Source organism: Dreissena polymorpha, chromosome 9 (genome assembly GCF_020536995.1).
Source record: "Dreissena polymorpha isolate Duluth1 chromosome 9, UMN_Dpol_1.0, whole genome shotgun sequence".
Taxonomy (NCBI): Eukaryota; Metazoa; Mollusca; class Bivalvia; order Myida; family Dreissenidae; genus Dreissena; species Dreissena polymorpha.
The window spans coordinates 31,074,930-31,093,608 of NC_068363.1; the positions used below are offsets into that span (position 1 = coordinate 31,074,930).

The 18,679-nt window shown below is 36.1% G+C and overlaps 3 protein-coding genes across 6 annotated transcripts in view; all 3 read right to left on the bottom strand.

The window, feature by feature from the left end:
• Window positions 1–3,550, bottom strand: part of LOC127845869 (uncharacterized) — an 8,226-nt gene extending 4,676 nt beyond the window's left edge. The window contains exons 1-2 of the mRNA XM_052377038.1: window positions 3,495–3,550; window positions 1,956–2,186 (exon numbers count right to left, since the gene is read on the bottom strand). Coding sequence (XP_052232998.1) covers window positions 1,956–2,186; window positions 3,495–3,528 — 265 coding nt within the window. The 5' untranslated portion in view covers window positions 3,529–3,550. The remainder of the gene's footprint in view (window positions 1–1,955; window positions 2,187–3,494) is intronic.
• A 362-nt stretch (window positions 3,551–3,912) lies between these two features.
• Window positions 3,913–8,920, bottom strand: LOC127845380 (small conductance calcium-activated potassium channel protein 2-like). The gene is made up of 2 exons (XM_052376258.1): window positions 8,751–8,920; window positions 3,913–6,941 (listed from the first exon to the last, which is right to left on the bottom strand). Exons 1-2 carry the CDS (start codon window positions 8,831–8,833, stop codon window positions 5,585–5,587), a joined length of 1,440 nt encoding a protein of 479 aa, XP_052232218.1. The 5' UTR covers window positions 8,834–8,920; the 3' UTR covers window positions 3,913–5,584.
• Window positions 8,921–10,015: 1,095 nt separating this feature from the next.
• LOC127845724 (uncharacterized) overlaps window positions 10,016–18,679 on the bottom strand; it is a 265,031-nt gene continuing 256,367 nt past the window's right edge. For all 4 annotated transcript variants that reach the window (XM_052376828.1, XM_052376830.1, XM_052376829.1 and 1 more), the window contains exons 6-12: window positions 17,800–17,925; window positions 17,143–17,259; window positions 15,554–15,685; window positions 13,497–13,622; window positions 12,686–12,808; window positions 11,442–11,570; window positions 10,016–10,799 (exon numbers count right to left, since the gene is read on the bottom strand). In XM_052376828.1, the coding sequence (XP_052232788.1) occupies window positions 10,654–10,799; window positions 11,442–11,570; window positions 12,686–12,808; window positions 13,497–13,622; window positions 15,554–15,685; window positions 17,143–17,259; window positions 17,800–17,925 (899 nt within the window). In that variant the 3' untranslated portion in view covers window positions 10,016–10,653. The remainder of the gene's footprint in view (window positions 10,800–11,441; window positions 11,571–12,685; window positions 12,809–13,496; window positions 13,623–15,553; window positions 15,686–17,142; window positions 17,260–17,799; window positions 17,926–18,679) is intronic.

Below are 18,679 nucleotides of genomic sequence, written 5' to 3' on the forward strand. Positions count from 1 at the left end.
TCAATCCGAATAGTACATTCCGTTGTGAAACAGCCCATTGGAATCAATGGTCCGAATAGTACATTCCGTTGTGAAACAGCCCAATCAATGGTCCGAATAGTACATTCCGTTGTGAAACAGCCCATTGGAATCAATGGCCCGAATAGTACATTCCGTTGTGAAACAGCCCAATCAATGGTCCGAATAGTACATTCCGTTGTGAAACAGCCCAATCAATGGTCCGAATAGTACATTCCGTTGTGAAACAGCCCATTGGAATCAATGGCCCGAATAGTACATTCCGTTGTGAAACAGCCCAATCAATGGTCCGAATAGTACATTCCGTTGTGAAACAGCCCAATCAATGGTCCGAATTGTACATTCCGTTGTGAAACAGCCCAATCAATGGTCCGAATAGTACATTCCGTTGTGAAACAGCCCAATCAATGGTCCGAATAGTACATTCCGTTGTGAAACAGCCCAATCAATGGTCCGAATAGTACATCCCGTTGTGAAACAGCCCAATCAATGGTCCGAATAGTACATTCCGTTGTGAAACAGCCCAATCAATGGTCCGAATAGTACATTCCGTTGTGAAACAGCCCAATCAATGGTCCGAATAGTACATTCCGTTGTGAAACAATGGTCCGAATAGTACATTCCGTTGTGAAACAATGGTCCGAATAGTACATTCCGTTGTGAAACAGCCCAATCAATGGTCCGAATAGTACATTCCGTTGTGAAACAGCCCATTGCACAATGGTCCGAATAGTACATTCCGTTGTGAAACAGCCCAATCAATGGTCCGAATTGTACATTCCGTTGTGAAACAGCCCAATCAATGGTCCGAATAGTACATTCCGTTGTGAAACAGCCCAATCAATGGTCCGAATAGTACATTCCGTTGTGAAACAGCCCAATCAATGGTCCGAATAGTACATTCCGTTGTGAAACAGCCCAATCAATGGTCCGAATAGTACATTCCGTTGTGAAACAGCCCAATCAATGGTCCGAATAGTACATTCCGTTGTGAAACAGCCCAATCAATGGTCCGAATAGTACATTCCGTTGTGAAACAATGGTCCGAATAGTACATTCCGTTGTGAAACAATGGTCCGAATAGTACATTCCGTTGTGAAACAGCCCAATCAATGGTCCGAATAGTACATTCCGTTGTGAAACAGCCCATTGCACAATGGTCCGAATAGTACATTCCGTTGTGAAACAGCCCATTATAAGAATCAATGGTCCGAATAGTACATTCCGTTGTGAAACAGCCCAATCAATGGTCCGAATAGTACATTCCGTTGTGAAACAGCCCATTGCAATCAATGGTCCGAATAGTACATTCCGTTGTGAAACAGCCCATTATAAGAATCAATGGTCCGAATAGTACATTCCGTTGTGAAACAGCCCATTATAAGAATCAATGGTCCGAATAGTACATTCCGTTGTGAAACAGCCCATTGCAATCAATGGTCCGAATAGTACATTCCGTTGTGAAACAGCCCATTGCAAGTTAAAGCACGTAATCATCATTATAAAATAAGAATCAATGGTCCGAATAGTACATTCCGTTGTGAAACAGCCCATTGCAAATTAAAGCACGTACTCATCATTATAAAAAATACATCTCAGCAAAACAGTGTAATAGCTAACTTGAACAAATAATATTGAACTGTACAGAAAAAGATAATGTGTAAATGGAATGATATTTAAATATTGGTTGGCTCCATGTATAACTATACAAGTGTGTATTTCCACAGGCCTTTAAACGGGATTACTGCAACAATGACGTGCATTTACAACGCGCATTCAAATACCGTTTCATGCTGTTTTACACATTTTGTCCTGTGTTTTATAGATTTATAGACATTCTCCTTAAATGAAGAGTAATCCGAAGCGAAAATCTCTTGCTGACACCTTTTTCATATTGTTTTAAAAGGCATCATGTTTAAAATCATGACAAACTGTACCTCGAAGTTCTGTTCCATCAAATGCACCGTCATACATATCAATGTACCCATCGGAACAATTGAGGTTCAAGTCCTCAACGTAGACCATCATCCTCGGCCACGTGTACCAGGCTTCTATCGTCAACTCGCAAACGTTTGGCCCTTCTCCGAAGTCATCCAGCGTTAACTTGATCTGATAAGCATCCTCCAGGATCATTGAAAGGATTTCCCCACATCTTTGATTCATTGACACTGAATGGGATAACATATTAAATATTGTTAATTTACAGTTGTGCAATGGCATGCAAAGATCTATTTACTTTTGAGATCCACGTGCAGTTATCCATGATATCGTCCGTCTGAGTTGTTATATAGCTTCATATCAGAATGACAAAACTTTGTGCATAGGCTAATATTTACCAGCAACACACACATTGGTTTTATTCTATTATTACGCGACACAAGCTTTTTATCGAAATGGGAACTATGTATTGAGTATGTTGTGCTTAAAAACGAGACCCGTTTGGGAATCGTGACTTCTTTTAAAATCGTGACCTCTTTTCGAATGGTGACTTCTTTGAGAATCGTGGCTTTTTTAGAATCGCGACCTTTTTAGAATCTTGATTTCTTTTAGAATCGCGACTTGTCTAAGACTCAAATCGTCTAAGACTCAAAACTTGTTTTAGGATCGCAACTTATGTGAGGATCGCGATTTGTTTTAGAATCGCGACTTGTCTTAGACTAGCGACTTGCCTTAGACTCGCGACTTGTTTTAGAATCGTGACTTGTTTTAGAATCGCGACTTGTCTTAGACTCGCGACTTGTTTTAGGATTGCAAGTTGTTTTAGACTAGCGACTTTGTTTAGACTAGCGACTTGTTTTAGACTAGCGACTTGTTTTAGACTAGCGACTTGTTTTAGACTAGCGACTTGTTTTAGACTAGCGACTTGTTTTAGACTAGCGACTTGTTTTAGACTAGCGACTTGTTTAAGACTAGCGACATTTTTAGACTAGCGACTTGTTTTAGACTAGCGACTTGTTTTAGACTAGCGACTTGCTTTAGACTAGCGACTTGTTTTAGACTAGCGACTTGTTTTAGACTAGCGACTTGTTTTAGACTAAGGACTTGTTTAAGACTAGCGACTTATTTTAGACTAGCGACTTGTTTTAGACTAGCGACTTGTTTTAGACTAGCGACTTGCTTTATACTAGCGACTTGTTTTAGACTCGCGACTTGTTTTAGAAAAGTGACTGAATGTGATGTTTCTCTGCACACCTCCGCAAATATTGTGAGAAATTAACATCGATACAAAATACTTATATTAAATATTTATATTTACAAAAACATGAAACGATGTATCCTGTAAAATTTATACAGAAAAATGCAAGCCATGATCCTCAATGTTTAATATTTATACCACTGATTGTATTGTTTATATTTTGAAATCACGCAATATGTATGATTAACATTTTAGCAAAATGTCAGCAAATGAAAGTTGGTAAACATTTAAAGAAATAAACACAAATAGACAAATATTTGTAAAACAAGAAAACACTTACCTTCTTTGATTGCTACTGCTTTCGGTAACTCCATCACTATCAAAAGCAGAGCGTAATACATGTACATCTTTATCAGCACCATAATTCTGAATCTGTATTACTTCATTCAATCCGACTAAGTATCACCATCGACGTAATCGAAATACAAATTAATGAACATTTATATATATGTTTGAAATCCATGTGTGTTGTCTGATTCTCGACGATATAATGAGAAGTCTTAGACACTACAATGTCAACATGAATGTTTGTCTTCCAGCAATATACCTTTAGAAATGCACATATATAAAGGCGCATAAGACAACAATGAGAACATGTTACTGCGGAATACCATAGCTAAGATTCAATGATTTTTATTGCACGCGGATCAATAATTAATCAGGTACATTGATTTCCTAAGTTAACGCGTTTCCCATCTGGGCTAGGCTTCTGATGAAATATATTCTCACAACAAATATACAATATTGGTTATAAAGCATGAACAGTACAGTATTTTATTAGGAAAACAGTTAATTAAATTATATATTGTAAATCTACAGACAATTTAGACTTACAACAAAACAATTTAAACAAACAGACCGACGATGTAAAACTACTTTTTATTAATTCATAACCACATCAATTCTACTATCGAACATACAACAGGCGATTGGAGAAAACCCCCTTATATTCTGCGCTATTCAGTTATTAAAATATATACTATAATATAATGTAATTGACTATCACTAACTAATATATAACAATCTTTAGCGAAATATCCTGAAATAACAAACAAGCAATAACGAATTATCCATGATGCATATCACAACATAATGCACTTCAACATTTACTTTAAAGTGGATACACACGTTTGATATTCTACTTAAAGTATAACCATTACCATATCAACTATCAAAAGTGACTACATTAGATTCAGGGTGCAGAATCAACGTAGTTTTCAGGGGTTTACACACAGGCTGGACAGAATGTAAACACGCCATTAAGAACTTTATTTTGAAAAATATCTGAAGTTATTTAAATACATTTGCAAAAATCTTTAGTACATAAAAGACAGTTTTTAATGCAGTATTTGCCGATATCTTAAGGAATAAGAACCAATCCTTGAATACGTCTGAGATTGGTGACGCAATTTTGCGTTGCATGAAGCATTACCGTTCAGTACACGCGGCTTTTACGAACAAGAACATAGGCTTATTAAATACAATAATTTTGATGTATTTCAAATTGCAATAAGCAGCAGAAAAATCTGTCTTTTATGAACTAGGTGATTTTTTTTAATTAAAATTGTGTAAAAATGTTATTTGAAAAAAAACACTTACCGGTAGGTTTACATCCATTACCGTTTAATTGGGAACCCTTCAAAATCGTGTGATCCTGCACCCTGATTTAAATATACTAACCCTTTGCATGCTGGGAAATTTGTCGTCTGCTAAAATGTCTTCTGCTGAGTTTCTAAAATTAGCATTTTCTTCGATTTTTTTCATAGAACACTATCAGAATAGCAAACAGTTTGGATCCTGATGAGACGCCACGTTTTTTGTGGCGTCTCATCTGAATCCAAACTGTTTGCAAAGGCCTTTAAAATTCGGTTCCCGCACTGAAAGGGTTAAGATATTTGGAATGGTTCCTATAAAACACTGTTTGCAATGATGCACTCACTAAATACACTCTAGAATGTCGTACACAAAATGTGTGTTAAAGATACATGTTCACAGTTTGACTAAATGAAAATAAATCATGAAAACAAGTATGTATTGTATATGACAATGTTGACTTTGACAATTTTGAACAAATCGGTTCATTATTAAACATCATCAATCGATATAAGTAGCATTGTCAATTATTGCTAATGTGGAGTAACTCTTTATTACTAGCATATCGTTTTTATTACGCGTATATCAGTAAAGTGGTTGCGTGAAAGCTTTTGCTCCGAAAGGGCTTAGGTTCGAGATCCCGGCGAAGGCATTTTTTAAAAAGGGTTTTCCCGTTCTTTAAATCTAATCCAAGTATCATAATTGTGTTAGTAAAACATTGTATATTATTTACAAAATATGAACATATGAGAACAAGCGCCATTTAAGCGTTGAAAATTATCTTGCAATTGATAGGAGTGTTCGAATTTCATCCAATTTACTTTCCACGCTAGCCAGTCTGCTTTCAATTGCATTCCTGTCAGAATTCGACCTCTCGTACATAAATTCAAATTTATCTACTCGGTCGTGGATTCGATTAACTGTTTCAGACACCTCTATAATACCAACATTGAAGTCATCAATATGCGCCTTCTCACGTTTCGCTATTCTCAACTGCCGTAAGGCCGTTTTTAATTGGTCCGAATATCTTCTCGCAAGTGATTTATCGCCGGATGAGTATTTTCTCACCATCCATAAATGAATCAATGCTTTGATAACGTTAGCTGCTGCCGTTTTACGACGCTTCTCTACTTGAATTCTCGACATCATGTTGAAGACATACTTCTCCGACCGTGTTTGCTCCAATTTTTGTGCCAAAACGGCCACCATAAGGGCCAATGTCACAACACCCATTAAAGCAGTGCATATTGATATATACCGACCGCAATAGCTCTGAGGGATTTTATCGCCGTATCCTACAGTCAGAAAAGTGGTAGCAATAAGCCACATTACCTCAATATAGGAGTCAGCCGTGCCGAGGTAGTAGCTTTCGCAAGTCCTCATGGCCCACGTATTTACCACAAACGTCGTTAGCATGACGGCGACTAGCAGTTGCGCGGGCGTGTCAGTCATTACCGCTTTGAAAACGAACAGTGTGTTGATCTTGATTTTACTTAAGGCGCCAATGCTGTTGATAGATGTGTCCGTTAAGAGGCGACTGTGAACGACCGCCAGTTTTGCGATTAGGTACAGTCGACACATCATAAAAATTGACAAGATGGCGTCAATACTCACTTTATTGTGTCCAATAGGGGAAGTATATTTTATATCCAAATCGCCTGGGAACGGGTGCACGGAGCAGACCAATATCTCACCAAGCAAACAGAAAACAGCTGTGTTTGTTACTACATGATTCCAATCTCTGACTCCCGAATCAAGAGCTTTGATCTTTAGGTCGATATAATAGTGATAACAAATCCCTACCAAAAGGACCAACGTAGAGACGCTTATACCGATTTTGATTGCAAATGAAACTGTGCCTGATTTATCCGTCTGGAAGACATAGAACTCAGTTTCAATCACCATCAGCACGATTCCGAGCAAGGCGAGCCCACATACAACGTCAATAACAATTCGTCTCATTTTGATTAGTTGACATCGGCGCTCGAGGCGTTGACCAAGTGTTTGTGAATGACCGTTTCCAGGTATGGACGCAGGAATCAATTCTACACCACCGTATGACTTCATTTCAAACTCTTCTAATAGTTCGTCTTTGAACAGAGGTGTTTTTAAGTTTTCATCGTCAGGATGAAGACTGTAAAATATTAATTTAGAATTGTATTGTTTTGTTGTTAAACTGATCACACTATATTTCGTTAGAAGGTTTAGAAAAAAATAATTATACCAGTGGCGTAGTCACGAGTGTAAATATATAAAGGTTAGCCAAATGTAAGTTTAATTTGTCTTGTAACTAAAGTGATGCAAACATGAGTCGTGCTCTGTGAAAATGGGGTTTAATGCATGCGCGTAAAGTGTCGTCCCAGATGTGCATGTGCAGTCCACACGTGGTAATGAGGGACGACACTTTCCGCCTTAACTGCAGTTTTGCTTAGTTGAGACTTCATTAAAATTAAAAAAATCTTTAAAGCGTAAAGTGTCGTCCACGATTAGCATGTGCAGTCTGCTTATGCTCATCTGGTACGACATTTTACGCATTTGAATTAAACCCCCTTTTCACAGAGCGAGGTTTATATACTAGTATATGAACAAAACTAATAAAATAGTCAACAGTTAACTGGTTTCTTTGTAAACCGTGCAAAGAGCAAGTGACAAAAATTGAAATACGTGTGTATCCCTAGAAATCTTTTGACAACGTTTAAATGGGGCTAGAGAGAATTTATAAGCATGGTTAATTAATATATCCCCGTTTCTTATGTTTTGTAAAAATATTAAAATTAAATATCGGTACGTCAAAACATAAAACATTCGCTTCCAATCAAAGACGGGTAAATAAGTGTAAAGTAATTGATACATAAGAACATAGTGTGTACATTGTCCATGCAGCGTTTCTGTCCTTAAAAATATGTGGGATTACATGTTAATACATATTCACTGTGAGCACTTGTTAAAACTGTATGAACAATATAACAATTCCCAACTGGCTGTCATAAAACGCAACATATCAGCTCAAAACAACTGCACATTAAAAACAACTTAAAACATATATACCAGTAACATTCCAAAGTGTGTTGGATATTATTATATTTTATACACCACAGTAGCATCAAAAATTACTATACACTTTTATGTGTTTATGACGCTTTGGTATTGACCTGTTGTTGGCCTGTAATGAGATACAGGCCAAAAAAGAAGTACATATGCATTGAGCTTACCAGCTGTTACATACATGTAAGTTTCCCAATAGATGATCTTTAGTACTGTAAATGGTAATGGTATTCAGTTTTTATCCATATCCATAGACCTTACTTTATTACTTGTTCTTCCATATCCATAAACTTTACCAAAACACAAGTTTACTGCGTGCTTCGCCTCAATAGCCATTCACACATGTGATTATTCTTTGGAATGAATGGTACTCACGTATAGTGTATCCAACAGGTTTAAACATTTCATATCGATATAATAATATGGCTTATCGTATTGAAAACGTGTTCCTCTACTTACCACATTCCGCAAAAACGAGCCACTCATGTGTGAGCAATTTATTTTAGTTTATGCGATCAATAAATGTAGACTATTTGCTTATATAAAACAGATATTTTTCCTCGAGCATAATAACTTTACTATGGCTAGGTGACTGTTGGGAGTATTTGTTACTTATTCGTTTAGTAATATACTATGTCGGTAGTGTGAACATTGACTTTTTTAACATGAGAAATAAAATAAATAAAAAGTCAATCACATTTAAATTAAGCGACATTACAAACTAGCTATATGAATTTTCACAAAATATCGATGTTGAACGTCCGGTATGATATGAACTTTAGAAACAAAATGATAACATATAACATACAAATATAATATATTATTTAAAGGATGCAAATATTTAATTTGTGCACATGCATAAATCTCAATCATGTATCACATGTATACAAACACGTACTTGAACCGTCTCAGCGATCTTGATAATTTTTTGTAAAGTCCCCCGTAGTAGCTCAAACTGGCTGTGTACGTTTTCCGGAACATTAATACAACATTTAAACTGTTCCCAATATATTTGCATTTACATAATCTTACATATAGTGTATCCTTTAACGTTTGCAAGTACAACAACTGAATTGAAGTCTGGAAAAACTCATTATGAAACCTGATGATGATTTAAATCAAAACGTGTCACGCATTAACGGGCTTTTTCCGTCTTACATATGGATAATCAGCAAATAAAGCAAACAACATGTGAACAAATAACATGCCCGTGAATCAATATGATGAAGCGATTAATTACGGCCGAGCTGCCGACCAGCCGTGATGTGTGTCCAAAGGCGGGATATGTTCATATTGATGCCGAACGTGTCATCTGCTGCATAATATAACGCTTTAAAATTCGCTTTGAATGGCATCTGTTGCGCGTTCCTGCTGCTGGCCGTGAGTGTGAATAGGATAAAAGTTTGTTTATGTATTAAGAGTATTCCAACTGTCTCTGTATTAATTTAAGGAAAAAAATCAATATTAAGACTGTTGTCCAATATGGTAAAAATTGAATCTGGGAGGCGTATACATATTCATTAAAACGAACGTAATGTAGTACATGTAGTTCAAATGTCATCGAAGTCGAGTATCATTTTGTAACTTATGTTCTTTATATACCAATATAATAAAACTGTATATCGACAAATTCTATCATAACCGACCTAGTATGCATACATCATTTATCATTTTTTTAACAAATACTAGCACTTAAGTTCTTACGAACTCGCGAAATATTGTAAAAATATAATGGTCACTTTCGCATTGCTATGTTAGTGTTTACTTCTTATATATTGTCAGTTTTGTATTTATAACGATTAAATGGGCTTGTGTAAGTTATATGAATAAACTTTCTGTATTATTCTTTTCCATATCGCCCATGACATGATCAAGTACTATATAGTGTGATTTATGTACTACATTTTCTTTGGACGATGGGTATTTTAGACATATGTATAATATATATTATATTTTAATAATATCGATTTTTAAGGTTTTTTTTGTATTATACGCATAGCTTCATTTCCTAATTATTAGTTATAATAATAATTAATCGGGTATATAATTATTGGAGTCATACATTTCTTATACAAACCTGCAGGCAGACAGTAATAAAGTATGCCTATGTAGAAGAATACGGACACAAGTTTATGTTTTGTTATATGCACACATATTACTTAATCGTATGTTTATTTAATTCAGATAATAAAAATATAAATGTTTTAACAAGACAATATCGTATTAATCGAATCCAATTTAAAACATAAAAACACATTAACCAAATTGGTCCAATGCTGTTTCATAAGGCAAACATTAATCCAATGTTTCAAATTAAATGCTTTTCTTCACAAAACGGAGATAAATGACATCAATTAAAGCTGTGCAATGTATTTATTTTAAAGCAATACAAAGTGCCGTGTTCCTCGAAAGTAATGTCACATTTGTCATTATGTTTAACACACCAACATTAATTTAGTCTCGCCCTAGGAAAACTGGGCCTAATGCATGTGCGTAAAGTGTCATCCGAGATTTTCCTCTGCAGTCCGCACATGCTATTCAGGGTCGATACTTTCCGCCAACACTTGATTCTCGATGAGAACATGCTTCCTTTAAACGAACCATAAAATACAATGGAAATACTCGTCCCTAATAAGTATACGCGGACTGCACAGGCTAACCAGGGACGACACTTTACGCACATGCTTTTATCTCTGTCTACTTAAACGAGGCTCGTACAATTGTATTATATAACAAAGTCCAGATTTCCTCAAAACTAATGTCGCATTATTAATTTTCATTTTTTGAAACACCCCATTAATTTATGGGACGCTGCATCTGATTGTGAGACTGCTCGCAACAGCTTCTGAAAGTTCACAGCGGCAGTCGGGCTGCCTCTTGTTGTTGACCATCGCCGGAAACCCGGTAGATCCGATAGGTCTACATACGCCATCGGCATCAATGCAACCTGCAGGAAAGAAGAAATTGCTTTTAAAGATTATAATTCAATAATTTGTATTTTGTTTTTACATTTATCTTATGATGTTAGCGATTTATTGTGTTTCTTTTGTGAGAAGAAAAATATGTTTATGTTCATATAGAAATATGGAACAGCGTAATGCATGTTGTAATTACCATATTTAATTTGATACGGGGCAATACATACAAGGCATCCCACATAAATAATAATCATTTAAGCCGAGACCTTAGTCTTAAATGAATGGTCAATGCAAGCAGTGGGGTTGGAGTTTACGCCGGTTTCAATGTAAGCCTACCCCAACAATTAGAAAAAAGAAAATGCGAACTTTTTAGATGAGGTTATTCCAATTAAATCACCCACATCGTACTCGGCAGGGTCAAACTCAATGCACATATCTAAAAGCGACTGCATGTGGGTTACGTGACGTTCCAAATGTGCCTGTACAAACCAGACAGGTCAGTGAGGGACGACACTTTCCGCTTTCATGGAAATTTTCGTTTCTATGAATTGTCTTCATAACAAAAATCTATTCTAGGCGAAAGAGGAGTGCACATGCTTATCTGGGAAGACACTTTACGCACACGCATTAAGCCTTTTTCTAATATATAATTGAAATAACCCACGCCGTACTTTGTTGGGTCATTCTCGACACATATCCCAGAGCGACGGCCTGGCATTGGAAGGTCAAACACGAGTCGTTTCGCTTCTCTGTCCAAGACTGGTCCACCTTTTTACACTCTCCGGTTTTCGTTTTGCAGGCTGAAGTATAACTTGGATAGATGTATTACAAATGTAGTTTGATTTTTATGTAATTATTTTTCTGTTAATTGGTTTGTTTGTGTGTTTTTTGTTGTTGTTGATTTTGTATGTATGTGTTAGTTAAATCAAATAATATTTGTATTGTGTTTATAGTAATCCATGTGAGTTTAAACCGATATGCAAAACATCTATTTAACTAGTTTGTGAATTCATTTATTCTACAATATTGTGCCAAATTCGATCTGTTTATATGTTGTGAAATAACAAATTGAAAAAGCAACAACATGGAACTGATGATGTTGTAATTATGTGCGTTGAAATACGAGTAAAAGTTTATTAACAATACCAGTATACGATAGTTACTATATAAACATCCCTCGTTCATATCAATGTATTTTGTTAAAAACTGGAAACATACCTTAACCTTAAAATCTTAAATACTCTCATATACTATTCACCTTACTTACATCCACTTAAGAGACTAAAGAAAGCGGTATTGTACGATTAGATGAACTGGCATTCAAGTGGGAAGTAACTGCGAAGAAACTGCAAAAGCGTATTACTGAAACTTACTTACACTTGACATACTAAAGAAAGTGTCCTTGAAAGTTGCGTTGAACGAGCATTCCTTTACGGTGTAACTGACAAGGCACTTTTACAGCGTATTACTTAAATATTCCTCCAATTGACTGACTTAAGAAGCATCCATGCAAGTTTCGTTATACATGTTGAACGAGCATTCCCTGATGGAAGTAACTGACAAGGAACTATTACAGCGTATTACTAAAACTTACCACCACTTGACACAGAAAAGAAAGCGCCCTTGTACGTTGCGTTGAACGAGCATTCCCTAAGGGAAGTAACTGACAAGGAACTGTTACAGCGTAATACTTAAACTTACCACCACTTGACACAGTAAAGAAAGCGCCCTTGTACGTTGCGTTGAACGAGCATTCCCTAAGGGAAGTAACTGACAAGGAACTATAACAGTGTATAACTGAAACTTACCCCCACTTGACAAAGTAAAGAAAGCGTCTTTGTAAGTCTCTTTGAACGAGCATTCCCTAAGGGAAGTAACTGACAAGGAACTTTTACAGCGTATTACATAAACTTACCACCACTTGACAAAGTAAAGAAAGCGTCCTTGTAAGTCTCGTTGAACTGGCATTCATATTCGGCACAGGATTCTGTAACCTTCTTATAGCCGATCGGTCGACATATTCCCTGGTCGTCGCACCCTGCATGGATTAATACAAAATTTAGTTCCATGTTTAAACCATTTAGTTTATTGGAATACTTGATATGTTAATACATTTTAAAGAATACATATTCGGATTACTTTTTTTGCAGATTGCGAATTGTTCTGATTACATTAGTTATATAACCTGCTGCAAAGTATGTTTGTGATACGGACTTTTCGGACATCATGGCCCAACATAACAAAGTAATTCGGATTACTTTTACGTGCACGTATTTAAAGTCGGCATGAATTGAACGATGTAACGCACTATCCCTTACATCAATAGTACACACTATATGTGACAAGATTATTAACTATCTTGCACGCATCAAATCCCACCATATCTTAACTAAAATTTATCAGCAGGGACAACTGTAAACTTTTAATTGATAGTAGCAATTTGTCAGTAAGATATTGCTTTAAATAAAACACGATTCTCGCCGTTGGGTAATACCCTAAACAATCGGGCATATGTCGCACGTGCAATTGCGCACAATAGTGTGGTGACTCTGCAGACAGTGTGTATCGATAAACTTCTTTAGGAAAAACATGGCATTAACTACTAAGCATTTTTTCCAGACCCACGATGTCATCAAATGGTCATACATATTACAGTGGACAATTACACAGAGACAAAATCTCTATAGCTGGATAAGACAATCTTTAAACTATGCATATTATTATACCAGCAGTAATCGGATCAATGCTTCTTTGTATCATGTTGTTTGCTATTTTCACGACGCATTTCCTTGTTCTGCACCCATCTGCCCACGTGGCGTTCACCTCTTTACACGTGTTGTTATATACGCAACCTTCAATGTTGAAACATGTATATGTGTCTTGTTCTGAGAAAACTGGGCATAGTACATGTGCGTAAAGTGTCGTCCCAGATTAGCCTGTGCAGTCCTCACAGGCTAATCAGGGACGACACTTTCCGCCTAAACTTGATTTTCGGTAAGGAGGGACATCCTTGAAACTAAAAATACCATTAAAGCGGAAAGTGTCGTCCCTGATTAGCCTGTGCGGACTGCACAGGCTAATCTGAGACGACACTTTACGCACATGCATTAAGCCCAATTTTCTCAGAACAAGACACATATATAGAATCGTTTCTACTTCACATGATAACAACTACAGATTTGATAAGTAATGCATCTGAGTCACGCTTTGTGAAAAGGGGAATTTATGCATATGCGTAAAGTGTCGCCCCACGTTTGCCTGTGCAATTAGCACAGTTTAATCAGGGACGACACTTTCCGCCTTTATGATATTTTTGTTTTAAGAAAGTGTTTCATAGCAAAAAATCCAGTTTAGGTTGAAAGTGTCGTCCCTGATTAGCCTGTAAGGACTTCACAGGCTAATATGGGACGACACTTTGCGCAAATGCATTAAACCCCATTTTCACAGAGCACGGCTCATTTATATGTGAGAAAATACTTTTTTACGAACGGACACATTTGAGATTATCTAGTAAAAAAACTGCTGATGGCGTTTGAATCATTCCAATGGTACACCATAATAACGAATACAATAATCGTTTAGTAATTGGTTTAAATAAAGTTATATATAATATTGAATGACAATTTTAGTAATATTTCTTTTTCTAAATTTTGATTTTTTTAAAGGTGTTCGCGCATCATGGCTGCAATACTAAACGATAGTAAAACATACACACAACACTGAAAAGGAGTTTCGATATTTACTACAGTATACAATTAAACATTTTAACATCATAAAATTAAACAAGCTTGCTAAGAACTTAATGTGTTGACGAAATAAACAATGATTCAGAGCCGTATAGTGTTTGGATAAAATATTAACTTATAAGTAAATTCAAAACGTGATCATCTTTAGATGTGTAAGCTTGTATCTGCATACACGTTTGAAATGTGGAAAATGGTCCTCGTTTATGCATTACATTTCTGTTAACGAATACATGAATATTGCTTTTTAAACGGGACCTTTCCACAGATTGTGGCAGATATTGAAGTTTGAAATGAAATGCTTTACATCGATAAATGTACACTTTGGATCTTAAAAGATCCAGTAAAAAACAATAATAAAATTAAATAAAGAAAAAAATGCAACCCTCAACTAGGCTCGAATCACTGACCCCTGGAATAGAAGTCTTCAGCTTAGACCACTCGGACATCCGTGTCCATACAATGACTGGTGTATTTTGTACTTTATATAAGCAATCCTCGTTGTGTCACACAATATAAGGACAACAACAGAACTCTCCAAATTATTCAATCGTTGAGCGTTGCAACGCTTTATAATTTTCAAGTTTTTAAATCGTCAAAAGATGCATGTAATGGATATTTTAAAGCATGGTTAATGTTTAGTATTACTGTTTCCTAACAAATATCATAACTTCAACGAAAATTTGCGAATTTGAAACCATTTTTTGTCAACTTACCAAAACGTGAAAAAGGCCCCTTTAAATCTGGTCCACATTACGTTTATCGCATTAAATCTATTTGGGAGCATTTGTAAACTAAAGTGTCAACACTTATTATTCTGAAACTAATTTAAATTAAACGCGTATTAGGGACATTTGCTATCGTTAGTGTCAACACTGTGTTTCGAAAGGTATTGAAAAAAAACACTACTAGGGACATGTGCTATAAAGTGTCAGTACTTTGTTAAAAAGCTATTGAAATTAAACGAGATGACACGTGCAAATATAAGAATCAAGTTTCTATGGTTATAAATGTTAACATTTAACGATTGTGTCACTTGCCATAGCCAGCGACGCTAATCTCCATGACAGAACCCTTGGGGGTTTCCTTCTTTAGACATTGGTACTGAACACAGCGTTCATCTTCGGTCCATGTCGAATTCGATGCCTTGCATCCCTCACCCCAGGTACAACCTGAAACATTTTACCTGGGCTGGAAAAACGGACTTTATGCAAGTGCGTTAAGGGTCTTCGGTTTTATGGTCGTCACTTTCCGCTTTTATGGTATTTTTTTGTTTAAAGGAAGTCTTTTATGAGTTCAAATATAGGTATGTCGGAAAGTGTCGTCCCTGATTAGCCTGTTTGGAATGCACAGGCTTATATGTGATGACACTTTAAGCACGTGCTTTAAGCTCCGTTTTTCCAGTACGTCACGCATTTAAAATCATTGATATCGTATCTGCTATGCACTAAAATATACACTCCAGTAAAATATCACTTAAATAGGGAATTTCCTTAAGCTGAATGTAAGAACCAGCTCGACAGTAACAGTTCGTGTTCTTATGTCTGAGCTGACAATGGATCCTACCTAGCTCCGTGTTGTTTATACAAAAGGGGAATAACTCCTTTGAAGGGTAGAGTTATGCGCCTTGGTCGCTGAAGTTTGAGATTTGTTCATTTGATTTATTTCGAATGAATGTATTATACTGAACCATATAGATACGTGTCCTTTAGCCAGGCAACGAATTGAGAACAACAGGTTTTACAAGGGAATTGCTGTTTACTTCGGACGTCAGGAATGTAGGCATGACACCAAATATCAATGTCCATCATTCGATATTCAAACCGCGACCATACAGTCATTTTCTGTAAGCAGTCAATTACTGGAAAACTATTGTATCCCACAATTAATGGATAAAAAGACAGAATTGCGTTAAACTGACGATTTGAATAATTATTAATGAAATGTTCGGGTGATAGGTACGAGTTGGATTCTATTTAAAGCTCGACATGTACGACATGATATGACAGCTCTGAGTTTGTTGCAAAATCGCAACAATGTATTTACAATCCCATTCTATTAACAAACCGTTCAATAGTTAAATAAATGTATTCTGTGACTATTTGTTTTATTTTTGGACCTGTCTTATGGTTTTGTTCTATGGATTTTTTGGGGAAATGTGTAATTTATAAACACTTCTTGCTATGATAAGATTTCCCCACCCGATTGGGCAGCTGAATTTTAATTTTTAAATGATATATTTATTATATAGAAAAGATTATTTTTTGAATAATAGTATGGAGTATAGTTTACCCTCACCCTGGCATAAAAACATGGATTAATGCATGTGCACACAGGCTGATCGGGGACGACACTTTCCGCTGCTATCGACACTTTCCGCTGCTATCGATACTTTCCGCTGCTATCGATACATTCCGCTGCTATCACTTTCCGCTGCTATCGACACTTTCCGCTGCTATGGTAATTTTCGATCAAGGGAGTCTCTTCTTAACGAAAATCCAGATCAAGCGGAAAATGTTTTTACCCGATCAGTCTGTGTGGACTGCACATGCTTATCTGGGAGGCATGTCATGCCCATGCATTTAGCCCTATTTTCCCAGAATGAGTCTCGAGTATTCATATGTCTTACCGACTGACACGGCTTGGAGTCCAACGCGGTCTCCTGATTTCTTGCACATATAGTCCACACACCTCTCGCTTATCACCTCATTCTCTGGGACGCAGTTGCTTTTGAAGTCTTTGCAGCCTTCAGCGTCAACACAAATTGATTGCGTAATGTTAAGATTGTTTCCAAAACAATGCGAATTATGCGAACAATGTACATGTCCCTTTTAAGTCAAATGCGAAAACGTCAGTGAATTTCAAGACATAAGCTGAATAAAACATATAAGAAGGGTTCCGGGTTTTCATCAATCAAGTGTCTCAGTAGAGATTCATGTTTATTAATACGTCTTCAGAATTTACCACACAGCTATATTATTTCAAGCCGACATGTTTCGGGTTTTCATTAATCACGTGTCTTAGGAGAGGTCAAATTCATATACATTAATTTGTCTTCAGAATTTACCACGCAGCTTAGTAATTATAAATGTGAGCTTTAAAAGACATTAAATATATAAGTTTGCAATACCAGTTTTATTTTCTTATTTGATTTTGATTTAAGCAAACATGAAAACCCATACGATTAATAAGAACGATGAACACATACCTTTGCAATTTTACGATGCATAAAGGTTAAAGAAATATCTACTTTTACATGAATTATAAGATAGTCATCATGACCTACCGACGCTGATTGTTTTCACGTTCCAGTTGACGTCATGTGTGGTACGAGTGACGTCACATTGATACGTTATGCATCCGTCTGCCCATGTCTGGTTAGGCTGGTAACAACCCCCGTTCCACTCGCAATCTTATATTTCAAAGTAAATAAAACTTTTTTTTTCATGAAAAAAAATCGACCATTGAAACCTTTAGCACATTTATAATATTTCAATGTTTACAACCATAATGCAGTCTTTGATTTTTAGGTTAAAGTAAATCTGTAAAAAAAATAAACATGCTATGAATTCTGGTACCTGGCTTTGTCATGTTTATACAAGAACATAAAAGTATCAACACGTCAATGTTTAACAAATTAATATTCATAAACTAAAACGGGTTAGTAGAGGTCCGATTTAAAATTAGATACCATCAGACGCTTTACAAATACAGATAAAATATATTTCAATAATTATAATAAACCTTTTACTAACATGGATTTTTGTTTTAGCATATACTTAATGGTATATGTTGACTTACTTATATTGCACACCTTACCCGTATATTAGTGTAAGTAAATGCTATTTAAAGTCGCATTTGAATGTATGCATTTGTGTGTATGCGATGCAAATGTTTTTAGACTGTCATGCAAACAGCCACAACTTAGACAGGACATGCCATGGACCGTATTTCTAAGTACAACAATAGTCATATCGATGTTTTAACAAAGGAAGGCACACTGTCGTTGTTGCCATTGATTCCAAAGGTGGATAGTACCTTAACGTTTCATCTCTGGTATACACATTTGTACGACAGAGTACCCTTACTTATTAAACACATGCAAATATTGTATGTGTTCATGCTAGCATGCTGGAAAACTCAAACAAAACCCGAGCAAGTATTTG

Bases quoted from the DNA above. Each gene is read 5' to 3' on its own strand.
- LOC127845380 (XM_052376258.1), bottom strand. From the start codon at position 8,833: ATGTTCCGGAAAACGTACACAGCCAGTTTGAGCTACTACGGGGGACTT. The intron at 6,942-8,750 runs GTACGTGTTTGT...AATATTTTACAG, and splicing joins AGATCGCTGAGACGGTTCAA to TCTTCATCCTGACGATGAAA.